The sequence below is a fragment of the Archocentrus centrarchus genome, chromosome 10, assembly GCF_007364275.1.
Source record: "Archocentrus centrarchus isolate MPI-CPG fArcCen1 chromosome 10, fArcCen1, whole genome shotgun sequence".
NCBI lineage: Eukaryota > Metazoa > Chordata > Actinopteri > Cichliformes > Cichlidae > Archocentrus > Archocentrus centrarchus.
In genome coordinates this window covers 13,142,565-13,169,826 of record NC_044355.1, presented here as the reverse complement: position 1 = coordinate 13,169,826, position 27,262 = coordinate 13,142,565, and the positions used below count along the sequence as shown (strand labels likewise).

The following is a 27,262-nucleotide window of genomic DNA, read 5'->3' as shown; positions in this document are numbered from 1 at the left end:
CTACTTAAAGAAATTAGAAGAAATCTGCCTCAGAGAGTTCAAGCTGTGTTGAAGAATAAACGTGGTCATCCCAAATATTGACTTTCAAGCTTTTCCATGCATGTTTGCATGTTTCAATAACTTGTTGCACCTAAACGAAGGGTGACTCAAGACTTTCACACAGCACTGTATGATTACCAAGTGAAATATTTTTGTCAAATTGGTTCTGGTTAGTCATTCATGAGAAAAAGGGCTCAATGCTAATTAAATATTAGCTCTGACATTTTGCAAGATTAATTCATGGAAGCTATTTCAATTGTACACAACTCACTGACGTTCAGGATTTTTCCTACATGTACTACATTCTATATTATTATCTGAAAAAGATTACCCTTGCTTTACATATATCAACAATATATCCTTATATAACCGCTTTTGTGTAGTTAAAACAAAGAAATACTGTTTTATATGTAGATATGTTTTGTGTATAAAACTGAATATTCTATCTAATAAATATACTGGAGTAAAAAGATATTTTTCACTGAGAAGAAGTGAAGATGCCATATAGTCATTCAAAGACACAGTAGAAGCACACAATTCACTATCCCTCCTATATTAATGTAGATTTTTACATTACAGTCTTCAACCCATAACTCGTCCTACAGGTTGAAAGTAACTCGTGCAACAGATGCATCGACTCACTTATTGATGGACTTTTTATCTTTTGGTGTCAGCTTTTAAATAAGAGTCTATACCAATTAACAAGAACCCAGTAAATGGCTCAAAAAAGTCTCAAACAGGGACTCACAAGAACTTGCTGTGTGTTGAATATTCAAAATAAAAGCTCCCAGTTAGAGAGAAACTACTAATTTAGACGGTTTTAAGTACAGTATGCTAGACCATAATAATATCAGTTTCCAAAGGAGCTTACCAGGGTGTCTGAACTGAAATGCACTTATGTACGATATAGAGTGTATTTATAATTTCTGCCATTATGTGTTCCTCAGCAGGTCATATCGAATGGCTGTAGTAGCACTGGCACTCTTTCTTCAAAAAGCTTTGAGTTCACCTTCCAGTTCATTCCATCGCTTTCACAAAAGAGATGCAAGAGAATGAAGAAAGTGAAGTGCTCTCTAGCGGCACCCCTAACTCATCGACTCTTTCATAACCAGAGACATAATCACTGCACACACACAAAGCTGAGAGATTCATTTTAATAAGCTTTTGTCATGTGTGTCATAATCATGCGCACACACTAAAATAATATTCAAATGCTGTAGTACAGGGGTCAGACAAATCAGGGTGAAGGAGGGTGGGGTGTGTGTACTTGGGGTGGGGGGTAAGCCTGGTGCAAAGCTACCACTGATCACAGGAAGAGTGAAGCTTAGGAGTACTCACAATCCATGTTTCATAAGAATTATCAGCCTCATTTCACACAGTCATCATAACACCTCTTCTAACCTCAACCATTAGTGGGAAAAACCGGGGAAAAAAAAAAGTGACAACATCTGCAGGAGAGCCAGTGTGGCCTTCAAAAAGGCAATCAGCCATTTGCAACTTATCTTCCTGCTGAAGAAGGTCTTGATCTGCATCAATGGCAAACAGGAGGAGGAGGAGGAGGAGGAGGAGGAAGAATCTGGATGTGAGTGTAGCGGTGTGTATCCACGGCAACCAAATCTGACAAATCCACTCTCTTAGAGTTTGCTCTTGACTGTGGCCTCTGTGGGAGCAGACAGAAAAAAAAATGGAAACATGTAAAACACGAGGAGAGAGCATTTTACCTTGGTCATGCAGCGGTTAAAAGCATTTTGGCTTCTGGAGCGTCTGGTTGCTTCAGAGGGATCTGTTAGCGAGGATTAGTCACTCTCAGTCCAACATGGCTAAGGACACACTCAAAACATGCAAACACACAAACATACACATCATACAGACAGCCACTGTAGGTAGTGCCAGGTGTTGGAGACACATAAGGTTTATAGTGGAGACTTGGAGGCCTGCCTGCAGCAGCTCTGTCACACAGACAGACAGTTCCGGTCCATCTACCAGCCAAGCACCACTACTGCTCGCTCACTGCTGCTACAAAATCTGCTGCACATCCATTAGAGGAGAAAGATGCCAGCAGCTCGCTCAGACTTTTTAAAGGGGCACACCTGGATTTTTGGAAAAAAAATAACCTCTTCGGGTGAAGATCTGACCCAGGGTGAAGATGTGAAAGCGCTGATTTCATGCTTCAAGTGTTTGAGCTGCTGTGCTACACTTTGAAACTTCAGCATGTTGAGTGGAAGGTACGAGTTCTCCTCACAGAAATTCGGAGAAGAATAAAAAGAGAGAGCCTCTAATGCTCAAGCTGCATGTACTGATCCTTCTTTGCTCTTAATATAAAACATGTTTTCCTTGAAATAAACACTTACATTACCCACAAGCCTGTAAAGAAATAATTACAGATTTGTTGGCCAGTTGTGGGTTGAGAGACAAGCTGTGAACAGCAGTGATGTATTATGACCTCGCAAGGTCATTAAAGCAAATATGCAGGCATACATTTGCCAATTTGCACATAAAAACAGTGAAATGCTCGGAAAACATAAATCCCATATTCACTCATTTTATCCGTTTTTTTTTTTTTTCTCTGCTCACTCATGAGAAAAACATATCTGGTACTTTCTTAACTGTCTCTGTCTTCTTTTTAGTGCAGAGTACACAGGATACTGTGTACTCTGCACTAAACAAATTTTCAACTACTCAGGGAGAAAATATGTGGTTCATAGGCTGCAAATAAAACAACTAGACTTTTCTTTAAGCTCTGAGTTTGTGCTGCCGTTTTGTTTTAGATTTTTTTGTTTGTTTGTTTGTTTGTTTTGGTGCTAGTAGTATTTGGACAAACGCCGTCCATAGACACAGATACATGCTACAAAGTGCTAGCTTTGAAATAAAGCTATAAACATTTTATTACAAGAGTCGATGAGTCGAATTTTGGATTCAGCCTAAAGTGAACTGGAGTTTGTTCCTTGATTTGTTAGTTGTGGTGACTAAACATCTCTCTAAATATATCCAGAAACTGATGACAAAACAGATTCAGACATTTAGATATTAAAATACCTTTTCCTTGCAGGCAAACAGAAGTAATCTGCTGCTATGCTTTTACCTTTCAGCTTATTGTTCTTTGCAGTACAGGTAGCTGAGATTTGGAAAACGTTTGGTGCTTTTTGAGTTCCTGACTTCTGTGCTCCATCTGTTACACTCATATTCATACACAGTGGCTCCTATAAAAGACATAACTCTTTAAACACCAGCAACAAGTCTATGACTTTATTTTTCAAGGCTAAGTATAACAGCTGTGCAGTTTTTAGCAAATGTTACTCAAACACGAATAAATGGTGTGTTTATTAGGTACTATTTTCAGCAGTGGATAAATACACTGTTGATGATCTATTGAGTATTAATCAGCATAAGGGTGCATGTGGAACTTTCTCAAAATAAACTCATACCTGCACATTACAGTGCATTTTGGTGGAAGTTGCCATTTCTGCTTCTACCTTTATATGCAAAATATATATTTTATATTTTGTATATAATTCACTGGACACTTTTTTAGGTGCACCTGTTCAATTGATTGTTGACACAAATATCTAACCAGCCAATTACATGGTAGCAACTCAGTGCATTCAGGCATGTAGACATGGTCACGACAAACTGCCGAAGTTCAAACTGAGCATCAGAATAAGTAAGAAAGAGGATTTAAGTGTCTTTGAATGTGGCATGGTATGGTTGTTGGTGCCAGAGGGGCTGGGATTTTTCCCACACAACCATCTTATGGATTTACTGAGAATGATCAGCAAAAGATAAATCAAGTGAGTGGCAGAAAATGTGCTGCTGATGTCAAAGGAGAATGGCCAGACTGCTTCAAGCTGATAAGACAGGCTACCTGAGTATTGTTGATGATCACGTTCATTCCTCTATGACCGCAGTGTACCCATCTTCTGATGGCTGCTTCCAGCAGGATAACACTATGTTCCAAAGTTCAAATCATCTCAAACTTGTTTCTTAAACAGGACAATGAATGACCTCCACAGTCACCAGATCTCAATCCAAAAGAGAACCTTTGGAATGTGGTGGAACAGGAGATTCCCATCATGGATGTGCAACCAACAAATCTGCAGGGACTGTGTGATGGCATCATGTCAATATGGACCAAAATCTGCGAGGAATATTTTCAGCACCTTGTTCAAGCCACACTACAAAGAACGAACGCAGCTCTGAAGGCAAAATGGGGTCCAATCCAGTAGTAGCAAGTGGCCAGTGCATGTTTATAAAAAGCAGAGGACAAGATCATCATAGTTTGAGATCTCATTATTTTTAGCAATTGATCTTCCTCGAGGCCAGAACTGTCATAAAAGGCAAATCCTGCCAGATTTGGGTGCTATTGGTCAAATTTGTTCACAAAAAGATTTAAAAAAAAAAGATTAAGACTCTTGACCCACTGTGTGAGCTCATGTAAGAGATAAGGCTGCAGTGTTGATTGGATTCTGCTCTTAGGTTAAACAGGCTGCTTCTCTCCTCTCTCCTACTCCTCTTTAACGCCTTGTCTGTCAGGGCATGTTTGAATAATGCAAATCCTCAGTATGTATTCACATTTGTTTCTTTATGTAAAACTGTGCTGCTGCCACCAACATGTCTTAAACCATACTCCAAATAAAGGTGAGAAAATGACGTTAAATGACACGCATACTGTGTGTTTCCTTGAACTGTTGAACTGCAGAACGCATATTAATTTTGTACCGGGTGATATATTCCAGTGCCAGCAGCATTTCTCTGCTTTGACTTTCCTGCACTGAGACAATTTCATGGTCTCATTCTTATTTAAAATTAAACACTGCAATCCTGCTTTGGTTCACTTCTGTCTGTGGTGATTCATTCTAGTTCTTAAGTTTGTCTGATCTCAGTTAATTTCACTAATATTTCTGCTACGCATCTCAAATATGAGCGTTAGAGTGACCCGACTCTATCTCAATCTCTCATTTCAATTTAAATTCTGTTAAATTTAAAAGCAGGGTTGCAGCTTTACAAAAGATCTGTGGCTGACAGTTTGTTGGATTTCTTTTCTGCAACTTCGGTAACACCCATGTCCCAAGTCACATAAAACTATTTAAAAATCAGAAAAACAGAAGGCATACGACTGTTAAGACATCTCTCTCAAAATGTTCCGAAGGCAAGAGGTGAGTTTGATTTATAGCAGTGGTAAAGCAAGACATTAGGGGTTAAAGCTGCAGTTGTAATACCGATGCTTAATTTGAATAATTGAGTGAATGACTGATCATGCTTAGGAGCCAGACTGCTTGGCAATATAGCACCATAAATCACAAGTGTAATCAAAACAAATGGGTAAAGTCATCATGCCACAGCTAAAGCCAACATAACATTAAATACATTGTACTTATTTACAAAACTTCGTTTAACGAAATAGCTCAATCTGCACTGTGCCATCGGTGCAGATTGCAGATTTATACTTTCCTTTTAGTCAGAAAGCAGGTGAGGTATAACTCAAAAAGGAACCTTGGAGACTTAAGTGGTTTTTATTTTTCATTTAAATCAGACCCTTTTCACAGTAGCAGGAAAAAGCTTTTTTTTCCCAGTTTGAACACTAACTAGCTCGAGGGCAGCCACTGTATTCAGGAATGCACAGAATGCCGTTTTCATTTAACTGAGGTCTAGATATGAGCAATTTGTTTGCGAAACAGGACGAGTGCTGGTTGAAGAAAATGTCAGTGTTTCCCCTCCGTGACACATAATTTACATTTTGCACCAGGGTTAAGACTGTGCGTCGACAAACAGACTGAATGCGGTTATCATTTCTGTCAAGAGAGCAAACCACACATGTTGACACACACCATGCTGGTTACCTGAACAAAAGGTCGCTGCCACAGGTCAGGCTAAAGTGAAATGAAGGCAAAATATAGAATGAAAAGAAATGTTTTTAGGAAAAACAAAATGTAGAAGCTGAAGGACACACACAGACACACACACGCGCAGACTTTCTTTACTCTCAAGGTCCTTCCTGTTAAAAGGAAGTTCAACAATGAGGACTTTCGCAATAAAACGGCTCATAAGCATAGAGATTGTGTGTAATGTCCCCTCTCATTTCAGGTGCCTCATATAATCATAAATTAAATGTAGTAGAGTGCAGCATGTGTGCTTTTTTTTAAAAATAAAGTGTTGCACTGATGATGCTTATTTTGTAAGCCAAAACTGAAAGCTGGCATCAGCTTGGTTGCCTTGACAAAACGCCAGAGGGCTTTATCAACAGGTTTTTGAAAAATCTCGAGGAGAAAGAAAAGGCTCTGTGGGAAATTAACGCTTATAATACTTTCATGTGTAGTTCAACAAGCTAATCTCCACAAGCTAACACTTATGATTTTTGAAACTTAAGTGGAATAGCAAGAAGTCAAACACTAATGTTAGGCTATAAACCGTGGCTGCATCACCAAAACTAAGCTCCTGTGTTTTATGTCTTTGACAGCTTCTGTAGTCCCATTTAGCCACTTGTTAGCAAACCCCTTCTCTGGCACACATAAAAGCTTAAAATTCACAAGTGGAGTTTTTACTTATCTGTTTTTTGTTTTTTTTAAAAAAACAAATCATAAAAATGCCTAAAGCTAGTGTTAACCACAGGTCTTATGTTATGCATCTAAGACCACATTCATGTGGGCCTAGAGACCAGTTTAGTGACCCCCTGGCAACCATAAGTTGCTAGGGAAAAGTGTGTACTCCCCAACTGGTTGGTGAGTGGTAATTTATAGCTATATTATACCAATTTGACTACATCCATCTGTATTCCAGGGCTAAAAGGCAATCAAACATCACGTTGTGCATAGCAGTTAACCTATTAACAATAAAAGTTTGAATATTTATATGAGAATGATCCATTAACTAACACAAGCTCATAAATGACATTTTCCTTGTCTCTGCAGGCCCTCAACACATGCTGCTCCCTCACTAGCCTAGCCCTCTTACAGAGCAATTTACACATCAGCCTGGAATATCACTCAAAATCAATCAGTGCTGAATGTTGCTTGGGTGCATTAATAGCTGGCTTTTAAACATGATCCTGGATGTATGTCAGGAGCCAAGGTTTCCCAGCACATTGCATTATGTATTATTCACTTCATCTGTCAGTGGTTTTAATGATGTGGCTGATAGGTGTAGCTACACAGGGTGCAGGAATAAACTGTGACTATTTGTATTAAATACAGTATCCTAAGCCACCAAGAACAAATGAATTAAATAAAGAACTAAACAACACAGCAGTTTCCCAGCTCGAGTCAAAGAAACTGATTATAGCTAAGAAGCAGAAAATGTGTCTCACTTTGCACTGTGTCTGAATGCGCATGTGTGCTTTTTCTGCGACATAAAAAACAAAGGCTAAATGTGGTTCAGGATACTGTGCATGTATGTTAGTGAGAAGTCAAATTTATGTTTATCTAATAAGCATTCTATATTTACAGTACTATGTGTCTGGTAGCCTCCTGTGAATGTACTGGATGTGCAAATAGCACATAGAGTATTTATCACTCCAACGTGTGTCTCAATTTGAGCGTGTAGCTAAATGGAGCTGAGCTGAGCTGTCATCACTGTGTATGAGAGTGTATGAGAGTGTGAGTATGTGTGTGACTGTGTGAATGTGAGTGTGAGTGTGTGTGTGTGTGTGTGCGTGTGTACAAGGGAACTTACCAGCAGGAAAGTAGAGCGGCAGGTTCTGCAGATACAGCTCCTTATCCTTCGGCAAGAACACGCAGAAGATGACTCTGTCCAGCTGACACACACATACACGCACACACACAATGACCTTTATTACAAGCATATGCAATAACTGAATTCATCAGTTGCAGCAGGGAACAATGTAAAAATGTGTGACACTGTGCGGCAGCAATATCAGGAGAATGCCGCTAATGCATCAGTCCATTACTCCACTATTAGCTCCCTATTATGATAATGCCACGACAAGGCGCTTATTACTCTGTGTGCTGGGGACAGAATTCCTCTCTTTGCACATTTTCAGCAGAGAGTGTGTCTGTGTGTGATAGCGAGAAAAAGACAGAGGCGGAAATAAGGAGGTTAGAGAGATCATCTCATATACACACACACACACACACACAAAGCCATAAACATAATACAGTAGCTTTCAAACAATATTAAGACACTGGCCAAGAGAGTGCAGCTATTTTATGACAAAGAATCTTTATGCTCTGAGCTCCTATGTTGTTTAGACCCTGGCTCTGCAGTCTATAATATTTATATTATGCTCAGTATATCTGGACATAGAGTACAATACACACTGTGGATGTAGGCTATAATGATTAAAGTTACTGTAGCTACAGTGAAACAATGCTTCTAGGGATATAACCTCCACTCTGCTCTGACTCTGACAAACATTATTACCACCCTAATGTCTCTACAAAGGTTTTGATTTCTCTGTTTTGGGTGAGGCAGTGAAATTTATAGCCAGGCTGTTTCCATCTCTTTCTGCCTGGTGTGGGAGTTTAAGTCTCAGTGCTTTCAAAGAGACATTTCAGCAGCCTGCTAGCCTGCAGCCCATGTTTTTCAGCCCGGCTTGCTGTACAATTACCATCACTCACCAGGATTTGCATGGAGGCTAAAAGGGAAGATATGGAAATGTGTGGTAAGTAAGTACATCCCCTAGGCTAAGGTTTGAAATTTCTAACCTCCACACGAAGGTGGCTCCACTTGAAAACTGTATCAGTGGGGAACTAATTCTGATACCACTGCAACAGAGAGCCTGGAGATGCTAATGCTAACAATAACAGCAAGCAAATGTAAATGGCTCTCCCAGAGCACAGTGTTCTTACTAGAAACACATTACACAACCTGTAAATATTTCCCTCTCAAACAGAAAATCTGTCGACTGTTGTGGAAATTGCATTCTAGTACTTTATACACTTGTGAAATTGCATAACCCTTAACAACTACAGTATGCATTTTAAAACAAATGTTATACTGTATTTTTCCAGCCTTATTTTAGATTCAACAGCAGCTGAAAGAACATTCTCACTACAATGTCCATTTAGTAGGTTTTCTGGAGGCTTTAGTCATACCACAACATGCCCTGGAATGATGTAATTGTGGACCTGCAGATGGTCAAATTTGCCCATCTTTGAGTTTTGTGATTTCTTACTGATAAGTGAAAAGATGGGATTTAAAGTCACATTGACTATTACCTAACCCCATCCTGAAATAATGATCATCCAAACATAGCTTTGTGTGTAAAATCTGCTGAAAAGTGGCTAATTGTTCGTGGTTATCAACGGTTTGTGGAAATTTTTACATCAGTGTCCCACTTTCTGACCAACGTGGTGCAGTCTGTCCAAGACGTTTGTGCTTCAATTTAGCACAAATTAGCAGGTATCTACGTCTGTGCATTGCACCTATATAGTTTATGGATGGAGTTTGCCAACAAAGCTAGACAGCATTAGAAGATAATTTGTCCAAATATGGTCACTTCTGGCTCCAAAAAACCAACATGGTGGTGACCAGAAACCATGAGTGGCCTTTTTTAAATACAGTGCACTGAATTATAGTACACCTAAGTGAATGTAAAGCCATACCAAGGGCATTTTCACACTTGCTGACTTTGTGCAAAATCCCTTGATGAGTTTGTAAACTTCAAGCTTTTTTTTCTGTGGCTTGGTTTCTTTTCACACAGAAAAACTCCAAGTGAATCAAAATAGTCTGCTTACTGTCTGGAGCAGGAGACACAAATGAAACTCCTGTTTCAAGGACTAGTGGATAACATAAAAAATTTACTTCTAACATTCATATTTACCTGGGCATAACTGTATGTAGGACACTAGTTGCTGCAGTACATTGGAGGCATTCTGCCTATTCCCTTAATGCAAAGCATACATGGCTAGCGGAAGGTGTTGATACCAAGCTTACCCCTGGTAGTTGGGTTGGACCATCTCATCACTCTGGAGTTTATTTACACCCAGATCGAGACCACCTCCTCCAAAGGGCCGTGTGACTGTGTTTTGGTCTGTACCTGAGTGTGATTACTGTGCTCAAATCTGCACAAAAGAACCACACCAAGTGGGGAAACAGTTGAATTTGGACAGACTAAAAACCACAAGTGTGAAAACACCCTAAGACTTATGGGTGAAAGGATCAATCCAAATATTGATTGTATTGATACCAACATAGGTATTGGTATTGGACTGATATTGGTGTGACAGGCTCGATACTTTAGTTTGTTTCTCTCCTCTGAGTTAAGCAGATACATACAATCACTTCATAAATCATGATGTGCTGCTCTCTCTGACATAAGCTACCTTTATAGGTTAAAAATATTGACCCTGTATTTACTTCATATCAAATCAATACCAAATTTTGCAGTATTGCATACCACTACTAAGAGTAGCTAAAGAGGGTGGGGCTTTGAACCTCAACACAACTCAATCTGCTGAAGAAGCTCATGAATATGATCAAAAGCTGCAGAAGAGCTATTAAATGGACAGGTTTGATGAAACTTTCTGGTTCAGTGAGAGTCTCATTTTAAAAAAATAAGAAGAAAAACACAACAGCCACAAAGTCATTCTGGGCACTACTTTTTAAAGCTGGTATATGTTTCACAAATCAGTGCTTATATTTTTATTACATTTGATGCACTGCTGGTATACTGACCGGTGTCTGGTGTCCATTTTGCATCTTGCGGTGTTTACAATTTTCAGTTTCATTTCTACATTACAGCGCTCAGAGCCAGAACAAGCCCAGAAAAACCCTGTAAAAATGTCCAATTAATGAATAAACCCAATTTCCTCTGGTCGCTCTTTATATGTATGCAACTGTCTACAATATTCTTTTCCCTTAAAAAAAAAAATACACAGTGAAAGTAGTTGTGGGCAGAATATAAATACGTTTGTTGTTGATTTGGCCTTCTGGTCTTATTTACTGACATTCGAAGCTTGCTGACTGTTGTCCACTGTGGTGAGAACTCTAATGATTCAAGTTCATTTGCTATGCACAGAGTGGCTGATGGCATCAGTCGACTGGTATTGCTACAGAGACTCTGGAGATGCCAGCGCTAACAATAACATCATCAACACCCTCTCTGGGAGGCCATACAGCACGGTGGCTACAGAAAGACTGGAAACGAGAAGTGGGAGGAGACCAATGAAATAAAGGAGGAAAAAAGGGAGGAGAGTTTAGGGCTTGTCAGTGACTGATTGGAAAGTTTCCTCTTTGCTCCAATCTCTCCCTTCTTCCCTCCCCTCCAGTCATCTATTCCATCATTTTGTCTTTTCTCTGCTTGGCGTTTCTCCTGAGAGAAAGTGTGTACGTGTCTATGTGTTTGTGTTAGTCGGGTTTGGTCCCGCAAGGAGCCAATTAAAACGCAGACTTGGCCATGAGTATGAGAGAGCCAGAACTAGGGTGTGTGCTCAAAAATATCTTTTGTGTGTCTGATTGTGTGTGTGTGTGTGTGTGTTTTCTCAATGCACCCTTTTCCTCGTATCACCAGAAAACAAAAACAACAGCTGTGAAAGAAATAATACCTGGAGGAAAGGGTAGGGAAAAATTGCCAATCATGCAGGCACAAACACAAACACATACCCACCTTGTCATGATGCGCATCAAGATACTCCCTCACAGTTGCTAACGCCTCGTGCACAGCCTGTTCAGGTGGATATCCTACACAAACACAAGCACACACACACACAAGCGACATCAAAAATACACACGCAGTTTGCCAGAACAGGTGCAGAGAGAGATCTGTGTGTTTGCGTTATGTTGTTTTCTTCAGTGTTTTCGATTCTTCTTTCCACTATTCTAACGTTCCCTTTTCTGACTTTTCTCACGTTGTCTGATCCCGACTCAGTTATTCCAGCGAGACGCAGACACAACACACTTGTTGGTTACGAGGAGACAGATGGAGAAAGACTGCTCTTCTTCTTCTATATTCATTGAGCAGCTGAGACCTTTCCCTGCTGGAAAATTACACCCAGTGCTAGTAAAGCAGCACAAAGGCAATGAAAACTCATCATCTGGCCAAACTGTTCAACCCAAACAAACACTATATGATTATACATTAGGAGACGGTTCAGCATGTTGACTCAGGGGAATACGCGAGGGTACAAATTAGCACTGAACAATTTGTTAGAGCATCGAAACAAATGCACTGAAGAAAATGTGATATAATATGTAAATATGGGTCCACTATAGTTTGTTATATAAAAACATTTTACTGATTGAAGTGTTCATTTAATTCAAGTGGTCTCATTTCATCTACACAGGTGTTTTCACTCCTTTTTCTATTTGTTTGGAATGACTGAGACCTGCCTCATACTTTAATTAAAATGGTCAACCCTTATAATTTTTATTTTGAATGTATATATTATATCTGTAAATAAAATACTGAAATTAATCCTGAAAAATATAATGGCATGAGCAGAGCTGTGCACAAACTCACAGTGTGTTTACTGAGCACACTGTGAGTTTTGAATAGTTTTCACTGAGTCATTGCATATGATATAAACAGCACCACAGGTTATCAGCATGGCTACTGCTAGAGCTAGAAGAGGTACAGAAAATGCAGCTAAAAGCTGTGCTGTTGAACATTTGAAGATGATTTTGAGCAAATCAGTGCAGCTTTCTACAGGAGAAAAAAAAAACAAAAAAAACAAAAACAAAACAGAGATACAGAAATACACTCACTGGCCACTTTACTGAGTACATCTGTTCAGCAAATATCTAATCAGCCAATCACATGGTAGCAACTGAGTGCATTTAGGCATGTAGATGTGGTCAAGATGACTTGCTGAAGTTTAAACTGAGCATCAGAATGCGGATGAAAGGTGAATTAAGTGACTTTGAACGCGGCATGGTTGTTGGTGCCAGAGGGGCTGGTCTGAGTATTTCAGAAACTGTTGATCTACTGGGATTTTCCCCCACATAACGATCTCTAGGGTTTACACAGAATGGTCTGAAAAGGTGCAGCAGCTCTCTGGGTGAAAATGCCACACCTGGTGCCACACCTGTCAGCTAAAAACAAGAAACTGACACTACAATTCGCATGGGCTCTCCAAACTCAATCCAACAGAGCACCCTTGGGATGTAGCTGAACGGGAGATTCACATCATAGATGTGGAGTCGACAAATCTGCAGCAGCTGTGTGATGCCATCATGTCAAAATGGACCGAAGTCTGAGGAATGTTTCCAGCACCTTGTTGAATCTGTGCCACGAAGAATTAAGACAGTTCTGAAGGCAAAACGGGGGCGTGCCAAACAAAGTGTCTGGTGAGTGTAAAAGTAATGTAATTTGTGCCCACACGGGTCTGAAAAACGAATCACAACATCATCATAATCAGCACCAAACTCTGAATGTCATATTAACTTAAAGCATTGAGCCAGTATTTGGCAACCTCCACAACTGATTGATGATCACAATAAGTCGTTACCAAAGATCCTGTGGAAACAGCCCATAAATTTTTCAAAGAACTGCTTCTTACAGATTGTTTCATATACAGTACCAGTCAAAGGTTTGGACACATGCAGTCATAGTGGAGTGTTTCATTATTTTTCTTTGTTTTGGAATAACAGCAAATAATCACAGCAGCAAAACAATATCAACTAAGTTATTCAGTCGAGCTTCCTTTTCAATGCTGAAACAGGAAGTTGTGCCACAGGAAACCAGGAAATTCTACCACATATATGCCTATTTACAGGTACTAGTTTATTTTGCTATTAAATAGATGATTAGGATAAATCATCAACAACCCATTGAGAAGAAAACAAAACCACAAACGCACCTTCACAAGTGCACCTTTAAGGACACCAAAAGAGTCAAGAAACATCACTGATGTTCTGTTATGAACTTCACTTGTTCAGAGTGAGTGACTTCACACTCACTTTGCAAAAGGGTCAAAGAGTTTAATTTTGTGCATCATAATATTTTATTAAACATAAAATTTTGTGATGCATAAATAATGAGGAAAATAACATAACAAAACCAAACTCTTTCCCCAACCTTAACTCAAGCATTTTAGTAAGCTGTACTTTACCACATATCTGATGCAAGAAGTGACCTGAGGAGAAAAATGTTGCTAATGAACATAATCAAGGATGCAATTTTGCTTCCTCCAAAAATGTATTTACCATCCTTATTAGTAAAGTAAGTAAACGATTTCACTTATTTCCCAGCAGAGGTCTTCTCACCTACACTGTAATGAGGTCTGCTCAGTCTTATTGACTGAAACACCAGTGGGGTTTGCAGGGCCTTAAAGTGCAGCTATAATAATGGTATGAAGTCCGCGAAGAGGTGTACATCATCTGTGTTACTACTCAGAAAACTACTAGGGTGACTACCTGGGAGGCACATTTCCCCCCCCAATTTCATCACATTACAAAAATGTGTGAAACACTGATGAAGAGCATTTCATACTTTAACTGGAGTCAAGTTGCAGCTCTACATGTAAAATATGAGATGATTCTTTAAAAACGAGACCATGAAAATAAGACGTTTGAATTTTGTTTGACCTTTTCTGTTTGGAACTCGATATTAAGGACGGCAGATTTGCTTTCCATTGTAGCTGTCCTGTTGAGGCAAAAAAAGCTGCTTACATCTCTTAAATTTATGTAATTTGTGCTGCTCTTTCAACACTCTGACCTACAAAACACTCAAGGGGAAAGAAACAGAAAGACAATGACAAACAAGTGGAACAGGCACGAAGACGACCTCGAGTCAATTGGGAATTTGGCCTTTTCCTCTTTCCAGCAATGAGAAAGACATGTCAACAGCTAGCCCTCACAGCAAAGCCAGCCTGGGGTGTGTTTAAGCACTATCCTTAACTCTCTCTTGCCAGCATGAAGAGGATTACAGTCAATCTAACACAATCTCCAGCCTAATCTATCTTAATCTGCCAGTCTTAATCCAAGGCGTTAATCTGAGAACCACCTCTGGGCTGCATTTGACAAGCGGCACCCGGAGGCTCGGCACTCTGGTCAAACAGGCAGACTGACACAGGAAACAAGCGTGTGATGGAGAACACACAGTGTGTACAGTGGATGGAGACAGCACAGAGAAAGCGTTGCTGCTGATCAAGAAATGCGAAATAAATCTGACACACAAATACACAGAGGAGAGAAGCACAGGCACTAACCGTAGATTCCAGTGGAGATGCAAGGAAAAGCCTGCAGAGTGAAGAGGACAAACAGAGTTACAGTCTGTTGCTGATAAACACTGAACATTTTTCTGATCTTGTCTCATTTTGTTATGATGCATTCAATTAATGTATTTCCCCTGCAATTTACAGATAATGCACCACGACGAAGTAAAACCATTTAAAAATGAAATACTGAAATGTTCCCTTTACATATGTATTCAGACACTAGACTTAGTACTTGGCTAAATCATCTTTTGCAGCAATGCATCTTGAGTTCTTGGGAATGATCCCACAAGCTTGGCATGCTTTTTTTTTTTTCCTGAGTTTCCTTTTCATGTTGACAGAATCTCTAAAGCTCAACGAGGCTGATCGGGGAGCACTGATGCAAAGGCAGTTTCAAGTGTCTCCTGAGATGCTCCTTCAGGTTCAGGTCCAGACTTTGGTTGGCTTTCTCAGACCACTGCAGCATTTGTTTGGTAGTGTGCTTCATTTTCTTGCTAAGATGTAAACTTTTGCCTGCATTGTGGAAAAGGTTTTCACTCAGTGTTGTTCTATGGTTTTGTTGCAGCCATCTTCTGCTTCCACCACTGTGTTTGACTGTAGAAAGGTATTAATTAGGTGATGCTCAGTGTCTGGTTTCCTGCACACAAAGCGTAAGAAATTGTGTCCTAAAAGTTCAATCTTCATTTCATCAGACCAGAGGTATAAGAGTCAGGTATCTGTTGACAAACTCCCAGCAGGCTGTCATGTGCCCTCTAGTAAGGAATGGTTTCCAAGTAGTGACAGCAGCATAAAAGCCTGACTGCTGGAGTGCATCACCAAAGGCTGCCTTTCTTTAAGGTTCTCTCATCTCCACAAAGGAACTCTGCATGTCATTCATTGTGACATTTGGATTCTTGGTTACCTGTCCAACCAGTGTCCTTCATCCCTGACTTCTGAGTTTGGGCTGATGACTGTTGGTGGGTTCAGACTGCTTCCATTTGAGAAGGATGATGGCTAATGTGCTCTTGGGCACTTTCAGCCAAACTCAGCTTCATTTCCATACCACCTTTCACACAAAATGCACCTCACAGTACTTTACAATTCAGAAAAGTGACAATTAAAAACAAACAGACAGCAAAAAACAAAATCCTATCTCACAGATCTTTGGGAACCTTATATAAGCTGGTGTGTGTGTTTCCTGATTTTGTCCAATGACTTCAATGTGGTACAGATAACACTGTAGGTACCTCAAGGACTATTGATAGAAGAGGGACACTTAATTTCAAGTATCACAACAAAGGCTCTAAACACATATGTAAATGAGATACATCAGCCTTTAAAAATAACACACGCACACACACACACACACACACATACACACTCTACAAACCTGTTTTTGCTTTGACATTGTGCGATACTGTGTGTAGATTGGTGAGAAAACGTGAATTGAAGATGAGCATGAAACGCAGCAAAATGTGAAAAAAAAAATCTAAATGATCTGATAACTATCTAAAGAGCTTTTATTATCGCCACACACACACACACACACACACACACACACACACACACACACAGTATGCCTATCTTTATCTCACCTAATGACATAATGGATCCCCTGGTCCGTTTGCTTAACTTTAACTATCATGACCAAAGGCCCAGAACCAACCCTTAACCTAACTCAAACCTAATTCTAAACATAAACCTTAAATCCAGGTCTTGCGCCTTTGATGGTGCATTAAAAAACTTTCCCAAAATGTCTCCACTTTTAAAGTCTACAACAAACTGGTCCTCACAAAGGCAGCCATACAAGTACACACACGTACCACTGCACAGAAATCACACTCTCTGCTGGATCCCAATGGAGTCTCTCTCTTGATTGTTTTTTATGGCAGCCTTTCTTCGCCCTATGACGTTCACATCTATTTAAAGACCAAACTGTTGATCATCCTTTGCAGACGAGGCCAGGCAGAGAAGACTTCTTCCATCAGCTTTGGCCGAGCTAGCAACGCTAATCAGGCATTATTATAGTAATTACGATGGCGGGTATAGAGACAGCCACTGAGGAAACAATCACTTTATACTGTAAGCTATTATACCTTTAGAAAAAGAAGTGAAAACACTTCTTGTGTCCTAGATTTTGTGGCATTTTGGCAACAACTATGTTTTAATAACTCTGGTGAAAATGAAGCTTCAAACAGAAGAACAACCTGGGTGTCTGCTGTAAAGCCAGATGCACCGTGGACTTTTAATTGAGTCACATTAGTTCAATACGACACTAAATGGGCTTTTTTCCTCATGATGATCTCTCTCTCATGATGATTGACTGGGACATCTTTCCCAAACAACAGGATAAACAGGTAAAAGACAGGTAAAAGTAAACAGGTAAACAGAGCTGTTTGCAATAACAACATGCTGGATGAGTGTTCATTCTCAAAAAATGTCACCTGCAGTCCCTCTTCTAACAGCTCACACTGCCGTTTACACTGCGAATGTTACTGTGTTCTGGCAGTTGAATGCCTTTAACTGTGTTGTCTTAAAAACTATTCTTGTGAGTTAAGACGTGGGCTAAAAACCATGACATTTCCAGTTTGAGTCATCAAACTTGACACTACTCGTGTATCTATTAAAATCCTCACCTGTCTGTGCACTGAAGCCATTGATTATTTGTTCTTCTTATTAACAATAGCCACAAAAAAAATATCCGCTGTTGAAGCGAATTCATTATTTTAGGTTCCCTCAAAGCAAATGTGGGCAAGGGAATTGTTTAAAGTCTGCAAGTCTTTTAGCACCATATTCCTTCTTTTGCATCTCAGCAAGGTAAGAGAGGTAATTTGGTACTGAAAGTATTTAACCTTGGATTTGGTTTCTCTAACTCACCTCATTAATCGCTTCAGCTTAGTTTGGAAAGCATTTTTATACAGCACAAAGACAACTGGGGTTTTTGTTCCCCATTACTTACACTGCAACTGATTAAGAGAAGCATATCTTTGCCACCACTATGGACAGCAGGATAATTGCCAAGTTTCTTTTTTTTTTTTTAAATGGACAAATGAGCAGGTGAGCATCTTAAGACAGACCGAAATAATGTGGACTTATATTTTAGCATAAAGTTGCAGCAGAGACAACAGTTAAATTTAAGTCATGCATTGTTTCCCATACTGTAGGTAATTTAGCTTAATAAAGGCAGACTTTAGGCAATGAAAAGAAGAGATATTGCTTATCTTAACAGCTGAAAAAATACATAATAAAAATAAACAAAGGATTATACAGTAACTGTAAGTTAGTGAGATCCAGATCTGAGTTTCCAGAGCTTTTCATTTAACCTGACAACAGAGATCAAAACTCAGAGTGAGGGTAAATGCGGCTCACAAGTTTCCAGACACCAAAAATAAACAAATAATTTGATTTTTTCCTGATGTTAAAGAATGATAATAAATGCTACTCCTATGAAAATGTGTGTAACAAAAGAAATGCTTCAACTAATGCTGTAAGTCCATTTAAAATCCTATTCTTTAGTGGCGAAGCTACTAATGTTCTGCATTTATCTACACACTGCCTCTCCGAACCTGTTTTCTTCGACTGCACCTCTGACTTTGTTTTCATGTTGCTTTGGTGCTTTTTCTTTGGCTTTAACACTTCGTTCTCTGTGAAACCTCCTGCCTGGTGTGTTTCATGCTACCTTCTTACAACTCACACTCCTACCCTTCCTCCATCTATCTCAGTTTGAACACAGTGTTCTTTGAAAACATCCAATGTAATTTTTTTTTCTGGCTTTAACTTGGTTTTCTTCTTTTTTAACTATAGAACACTGCCATACAGTTATGACTGTAGTGCTTCACTTGTCCTTTTTTCTTCTTATCCATGTTTTCTTTGTATTTGCCCTTTTTTTTTTTTTGGATTTCTTCTTTATTTGCGTGCCACAGTCTTCAGTGCTTTTTTTTTCCCTTTACCTTCTCTTACTTTGAACCTGATCTCTCAAGCCTCCATCCTTCTCCTGTCCAAGTCAATTTCATTCTCACCACAGAACGTGCACCATTTTCGGTTGCCATCTTCAGGCTGTTTCTGTAGCACGATCTTAGCGCTTCCCTCTGCTCCTCTCCAACTCCGCCTCGTGCAATCGGTCCCACTGTGTGAATCACATCTGCAGAGTTGATAGGAAAGGATTCTTTACACAGTGTCAAAGGTACAAAGCTACTGTAAAATAAAGGTAATAGTACAACTGTAAATAAAATGCAGTTAAATTTTACAGTTTTTATCAGAGAACTATTTTAAATATTATTATTAAACTCTACTGTTGACATAAAAGTCCTTATAAAAACATGTTTTATATCCCCTGACAGTAGTCTTGTGAAATAGGAGTTTACTGCAAACAATGTCAGCATCAAGGCAGCGCTCAGTTGGAAAGCAGCACACTTTCTGTGCCAAAAGGCATCCCAAAAACACAGTTTTTCCATTGACTAAAACTAAAATCTTTCGATCTATCCATGTTGATAATACAGAAGTTATTTCGTTTCTTTGTGAAATAACTACAGAAGTCTCTCTGAGCTTACCCATTCATGAAGGGACATAAGGAGTAGAGGATGGGAACCACTGGTGCACACCAAGAGAGCAACAGTGGATAAATTTATGGTTTGATTTTCTGTTTGGCACAGTGGGGGAAATTTTGGAAATTGCCATCCATGTTTTCTGCATGAAATAAGCCCTGAATAGCCTACATTAACAGATGAGTGGGCTTGGAGGGCTTCAAGATTACCAGCCTTCCAGGTGATACAGTTTAGCCGTGCTACAGATAAATATTGAATGTTTCTGTGTGGTCATGTATATGAACATGCTGTTAACACCATTAGCCTAATTGCTGCAGTCAAATGGAACTCCTCTTGTTTTTCAGCTGTTGTTTCTGGACTCCAAACAGCTTCAATTTAAGTGCTCTAAGTAAAACCAAAAGCTTGGGAGTAGCACAGTGTCTCTGTGTCTGTACTCTAGTGAAGATAAACAAGACCACCCTCATGTCAGCACTGCAGGATGGGTTCTTAAAGCAGTGAGCATAAACAATAAAAAAGGCTGTTTTTTTTTTTTAAAACACATTTCAAAGACTAATGTTTTACTGCACAACTGAGTTTCTTACGCTCACAATTTTATTCATCTTAACTTTGAAAAAAAAAAAAAAAAAAAATCAGGCTACAGACTGGATGCACTCAGCTTTCAGTCACCCACTCTCTCCGTCGTCTCACACAGAGTATACTGACAGCATTTCAAGTCGCTGTAAACCCAGATGCTCGTTAGCCTTCTGCCTATGTAATTCAGGGTCTTCTGTACATGATAGTTATCAAAATTAGTTTTAATACAAGATCAAAACATACTCCTATACTACTAACTAACAAGAACCACTCAGAGTGCAAACCTCCGCCAAGGCAGCTAAATCTCTGGGCAGTATTAACTTTTAAGAGGATAGTACTGTATTTTGTATATATTAATTTTGTTTTCTTTGCTATTTTTAAATGTACTTTAAGAAGTTTGTTGTGCAGTAAAAAAAAAAAAAAGAAAAAAGAAAGAGATAAGGGTACCATGTTTACTTTGATTACACAAACATTATGTAGGAGTAGGTAATGCATAATAGGTACTGATTTGTAAATAACTGGACATGAATAACTTGAGCTTATTATACACTGCTCAAAAAAAATTAAAGAAACACTTTGAAAACACATCAGATCTCAATGGGGAACAAATCATGCTGGATACTGATACGGACTGGGTAATGTGTTAGGAATGAAAGGATGCCACATTATTTGATGGAAATGAAAATTATCAACCTGCAGGGGTCTGAATTCAAAGACACCCTGAAAATCAAAGTGGAAAAATGATTTGATGGGTTGGTCAATTTTTCTGAAATTTCATTGCAGCAACTCAAAATGGTACTCAGTAGTTTGTATGGCCCCTACGTGCTTGTATGCATGCCTGACAATGTCAGGACACGCTCCTGATGAGACGATGGATGGTGTCCTGGGGGATCTCCTCCCAGATCTGGACCAGGGCACCACTGAGTTCCTGGACAGTCTGGAGTGCAACCTGGTGGTGTCAGATGGACTGAAACATAATGTTCCAGAGGTGTTCTATTGTATTTAGGTCAGGTGTGTGTGGGGGCCAGTCAATGGTATCAACTCCTTCATCACATGAGGCTGGGCACTGGAGGAACCCAGGACCCACTGCACCAGTGTAGGGTCTGGCAATGGATTCAAGGATTTCATTTCGATACCTAATGTCAGTCAGGGTGCTGTTGCCTAGCCTATAGAGGTCTGTGCATCCCTCCATGGATATGCCTCCCCAGACCAACACTGACCAATCACCAAACCAAACAATGCTGAACAATGTTACAGCCATCACAATATCATATGGACCTGCCAATTCTGGTATTCTATGGCAAATGCTGTTCCTCCTTGCACAAAGGAGCAGATAATGCTCCTGAGGATGGGTTAAAGACCTTCCACGGCCCTGTCCAGCTCTCCTAGAGTAATTGCCTGTCTCTTGGAATCTCCTTCATCTGCTTGATACTGTGCTGAGAGACACAGCAAATTTTCTGGCAATGGTAAGTATTGGACTCCATACAATTTGTGAAATACTCAGACCAGCCCATCTAGCACCAAGAATCAAGCCACGTTCAAAGTCACTTAAATCGCCTTTCTTCCTCATTCTGATGTCCAGTTTGTTCAGCAGGTTTTCTTGACTATGTCTACATAACTAAATGCACTGAGCTGCTGCCATGTGATGACGATTAGAGATTTGTATTAACAATTTGTACCTAACAAATTGGCCACTCAGGGTGTGTGTGTGTGTGTATCTGGTATGACTGGTATGTAGTATGACTACACAGTCATTAGAAATAGCACTGGGGCGAAAAAAAAAGAAAGAAAGAAGGTTTTCCCAATATTTATGGACTGTTTCCCACATTTCCATTTTTGTGATGATTAATGAGACTCTCAACTGTGAGATCACAAATGCATTTTTACTATTTCAGGCTAAATTTCCAGAGGGTTTAACATTTGATTTTAACTACAGAGCTGGAAAGCTTTGACTCTACTGCTGTCACTGGTTTTGATGCTGTGAGCAAATCATTTTTCTGGGTCTTTGTCACAGCCTATGGTGTAGTACAAAAACAGTTCTTAGTACTACACTTAGTACTACCAAACTGAAAACGGTACAAAGCACTTTGAAGTTGCATTGTCCTCTCAGCAAGTTCACAGCAACACTTGCTTTCACTGTTCCTAATTTGTTTTGTGCAAAATATTTTTTCATGCTCTTCAGTCATGTAGCTGTAGCTCGACTAATTGATGCCATGTACTTTCTTTGTCAAGCTAATTGCTGCAGCTATACTCGCAGGTCGCTGAAAAATGTTAAAATTTGACTAACTGATTAAATTAAGGGTAAATAAACTGAAGAGTACTGACTCGAAGGTGCAGGAAAGACGGGGGCAGAGAAAACATGAAAACTAGTAAAGAAGCAGAGTAAGGAACAGAGACGGCTGGCGGTGAGCTGTGGTTTAACCAGCCTCTACACACGCCCACGCCAGCACCACCACACATTCTGATGAGGCTCAGCATGTTACTCAGCTTGAATCCCAACGGTGTCATAAGACCTAGCTGGACCACCGCCTCTGCACGAGCACACACACAAACTGTAAAGAATATCAACAATACTTTCTATCTAGTACAAGACCCCCCCCCCCCCCAAAAAAAAAACAAAAACAGGATCCCATGAGGTGAAATAATCACAGATTTTTCCACTACAGATCAGTTTTGACACTTTAGTCTTGAATAAAGTGGCAGTTATGTTGCAATTCTGCTGGACTGATCTGCAGATCTGAGTCACACCAGTCAGCTCAATCACAGCCTCAAACCCGTCCAGTGCTCATGAAAGGGGGCCTGCTTTTTTTTTTTTTTTAACCTCCATCTAGGACAGGTTATTTGTCACATGTCCTCACTAACTTATGTAATATAACATAAAAGTCTGCTTGTCTATTTGCAACCTGGTTGTGCTGAGTGGATTGATACTGAAATATTGATGTTTCCAATCCTGGGGTTCCTGTCTTAGAATCAATTCTAATATATATGTATTTTTAAAAAAATCCATACCTAAACTCAGTAGCTGGATGTAAATGTGTATTCAGCTGTGTGCTGGAGAGAAAAATTAAACCCTCTACTTATCCACTGGGAACAGCCTGTGAGGACGGAGGTGGGTGCTCGGGTCAGTTGAGGGTGAGGGTTGATTACATACTGTGCATGATGTACGGTAGTCTGGTCTCATACGCACACACGGAGAGTCAGGAAAGACAAACACTGCTGGCAGAATGTAACAATTATCACTGACTGGAACAAAGCAATTTGTGTCTGTCTGGGCTTCAGTTTTATGAGTTAGTGTTGCTGCGATTCTTAATGCTTTATAGGGCACTCACTGAAATACTTCAAATTTTCAACCCTGTAGTGTTATTGGAGGATATTACAAAATTTCTTGTTACTTTTGTGCCATTTTTGTGTTGCAAGTCAAGGTCAATTGATTTTCCATATATACGATCTAGGGTAAATAGGTTTCCAAAAAGTTATTTTATATATATATATATATATATATATATATATATATATATATATAATATCGGTGGGACTCGATTAAAAAAATTAATCGATTTAATTACAAGCTTTGTAATTAATTAATCGAAATTAATCGCATTTTAATCGCATTTCAATATTTGACATGAGAAATATTAATTTAAGTTTGGTTGATGAATGAATCAATATACATAAGCTTAAACTTCAAAATTTTGTTTATTTTCCCCACCAGTCTACTACACAGACCAATGAAGGGTGGAAGTGCTCCTGTGATAAGCAAACACCTGAAATTAAAGTTAAGCATCATAACTGGATAGATTTATTCAACATTAATGTCTCACTTAATATAGTTGAAAATTAATCATTCTCTCAGCTGCATTCCTTGATGTTGAAATGTGTCATGCTTGTTTTAACAGCTTATTTTCAATTAAAGACTTCAAATTAAACCACAAAAAGGAGAAAAAGTTCGTTCTCCGTTTAACCAGCTGCTTTTACACAGCTGTGCTTCACACTCACGGTTGCTAGGCGACATGAGCTACGCAGAGGTGACGGCAGGTGATGCTGATATGAAGGCTAGCCGCTCACGTCCTCCCTTTGCGGTCTTCGTGGGCTCTGAAGGACGTGGGCCGGGTCCTTCGCAGGATGCAGCCCCTGAATTTGGACATTGTGCGTCGATATAATCTGTATGCTGGGAACTCTGCACTGAGAAACGTTCCACGGTGCAAAGTGCGATTAAAATGCGTTAAAAATTTTAATTCGTTAATTTCCCCGTAATTAATTAATCGAAATTAACGCGTTAAAGTCCCAGCCCTAATATATATATAATATATATATATAATATATATATATATATATATAATATATATATATATATATATATAATATATATATATATATATATATAATATATATATATATATATATATATATATATAATATATATATATATATATATATATATATATATATATATATATATACACACACACCAAAGTGATTCTACATTCTACAACCCAACCTTATGGAAAGGCAAGGGGAAGCCCTGCTGAGCTCAATAACGGGTTAGACTTCTGTGTTATTCATTTGATATGAATAAATATTCCAAAGAATTAAATAAGGATCAATTATGAATTCATGAATGGGGTGGCATAATAAATAGATCAGGGATGGAATTTTTACTTCCATCTTGGTGGATTATTTGAGTGTCTTAACAATTTTTTTTTTGGGCTGTATTACTACTGTAAAAGCCCTGATGCTGAAATACATGTTTTCTGTCCCTACTCTTTTAAAACCTGCAGTCTGTTGCAAAAACATATGATTTGTTCCCACTTCTTTAGTTGAATCTACAAAAATGTCAGAGATAACACAGTTTGATGGACATAAAATAGCATTTTTGCACCAGCAAGGTCACTCTCAAAGAACTATTAGACAAAACGTTGGCATATCTCAGAATGTGTTGCAGTGTGTCCTTAAATAATTTGAAGAAACTAGACAAGTGGAGGACAAAAGAAGAAATGTCAGGCCTAAAAAAACTACCTACATCTGAAAGTCTGGTTCTTAAGAAATAGGGGAAAAAAAATCCAGCACAGACCAGACACAGGACCTGAGAGATGCACCTGACCCTTCAGTTGATTCTACAAATTTATGAAGCCTCATCTGAAATTGTCTCAGTGGAAGGGTGGCTGTCAAGAAGCCATTCTTAAGGCTTAAGGCAAAATTATACAAAAACTGTACTGAAAATCAGTGGCAACAGGTCTTCTGGAGTGATCAACCCAAATTTGAAATTTTGGTTCAAATTGTGATTAATACAGTACAGAGCTGGTCAGGAGAGAGGTACAACAATGAGTGTCTACAGCCATCTGTAAAATATGGTGGAGGCTCCATCATAGTTTGGGGCTGCATTTCAGCAGTGGTCTTGGAGGTCTTGTCAAAACTGAATTTTGAATGCTAAAAAGTACTTTCAGATTTTGATTCACCATGCAGCATCATCTGGAAAGGATCTGACTGGCAACAGCTTCATTTTTCAGCATGGCAATGATCAAACACACACTGCCAATGCATTAAAAGCATACCTGGATAGATAAACACACAGTGGGACACTGTCGGTAATGATAGTGGTCCACTGTGTGTTCCCAGAGCCTTGACCTCAACATTATTGCAGCAGTGTGGAATAGACTTGAGGGAGAACAGAACAAACGGCAGCCGACATCTAAAGTGCTTTGGATGTCCTTCAAGAAGCCTGGAGAACTATTCCTGAAGACTACTTAAAGAAATTATAAGAAATAAAGTCATACAGACTGTAATCATACATGACTTCCAGTCATTGCTGCTAAACGTGGTTCTGCAAGCTACTGAATCACGGGGTGTACTTAGTTCTTCACAGGACTGCATAGAGTCCTGTGAAAACTTGTGACTGCAAGACAGGAAGTTTACACAATATTGTCTACTGAAAGCTTGGGTTGTCAGCACAGGTTGTTAGTTGTGGTTTGTGGGATCCATTCTCCTCTTTATCAGCCACTTCACTAAGTCAGGGCCTTTGGTGTGTGTCACTCTCACTATCTGGTAATTGTGCAAATTGACTGTGGTTCCTTTTGACAGATTTTTAAAAGATTTCTGCTGGAAATGAGGTCACAGGAAGCATTGATACAGTAAACTATCAATTTTTTCATGATGTTTTGTGCAGTTGCATGCTTATACTTGCCAGAAGTGCCTACAGCACACCTTGACTTGGCTCATAGAACCCTATTTGGAAACCAAAAAGTCTGCCTGGTTTCCTGAGCCTGAATTTGTTCACATTTGTCAAAATGTGAGAGTTAGAACTGCTTAGAATTGGCTATTGCTCTTCTTTGCAACACCAAGAAAACTATCATTGGATTAATTACATTTTCAAACTTCAGGAGTTATTGACAAACACTGTTTCTATGATTTATTTGTGAATTCATTCACAGGCCAATAAAATCCTCCTTAAAGTGTAGGTTGAATGAAACTTTAAAAACACTTTAAAAGACTCATAAAAAACAAACAAAAAACAAAACTGATTTGTACTGAGAACAAGACCAGAATCAGCTCACTCCTGTGTGCCAGATTTTTGTTTTCACAATTCAAAACAAAATGAGTCTAATCATTAATCGGCTTAATATGGACATTGATACTTCTTCTGTCACACAAACAAGCCACAGATTGCAGAGCACAGAACAAGCCCTGCAGAACCTCTTTAATCAGACCCTCTGAGGATTGGAGGCCATTAAGCAGAACGATTTAGCACAGTGTTTGTGACTTTTTGAAATATGATCTCGTGATCTTTTTTCAGAAGCAGAAATTCATAACAGAAGAGCAAAATCTGCTCTTGTATTCATTTCCTTGATGCCTTGAACGGGCTTATTTGTGGTTCGAAATGGTTATAGCTGTATCCATCGACAGCTAACTAAGGATGCAAACATTTTGAAGCCTATTTGAAGGCGTACTAACACAATTAAGTGTTAATATTTTATTGCATTCAAAAGGGCTGTCTTGTAAAAACACCCTTTTACCACTCAATGT

General features: G+C 39.2%; 1 protein-coding gene across 2 annotated transcripts in view; it reads right to left on the bottom strand.

The window, feature by feature from the left end:
* Positions 1–1,179: 1,179 nt before the first annotated feature.
* macrod1 (mono-ADP ribosylhydrolase 1) overlaps positions 1,180–27,262 on the bottom strand; it is a 164,612-nt gene continuing 138,529 nt past the window's right edge. The window contains exons 6-11 of one of the 2 annotated variants that reach the window (XM_030738974.1): positions 19,145–19,266; positions 15,141–15,171; positions 11,600–11,673; positions 7,705–7,786; positions 5,877–5,906; positions 1,180–1,699 (exon numbers count right to left, since the gene is read on the bottom strand). In XM_030738974.1, the coding sequence (XP_030594834.1) occupies positions 5,902–5,906; positions 7,705–7,786; positions 11,600–11,673; positions 15,141–15,171; positions 19,145–19,266 (314 nt within the window). In that variant the 3' untranslated portion in view covers positions 1,180–1,699; positions 5,877–5,901. The remainder of the gene's footprint in view (positions 1,700–5,876; positions 5,907–7,704; positions 7,787–11,599; positions 11,674–15,140; positions 15,172–19,144; positions 19,267–27,262) is intronic. The other variant, XM_030738973.1, reaches the window with a different exon arrangement.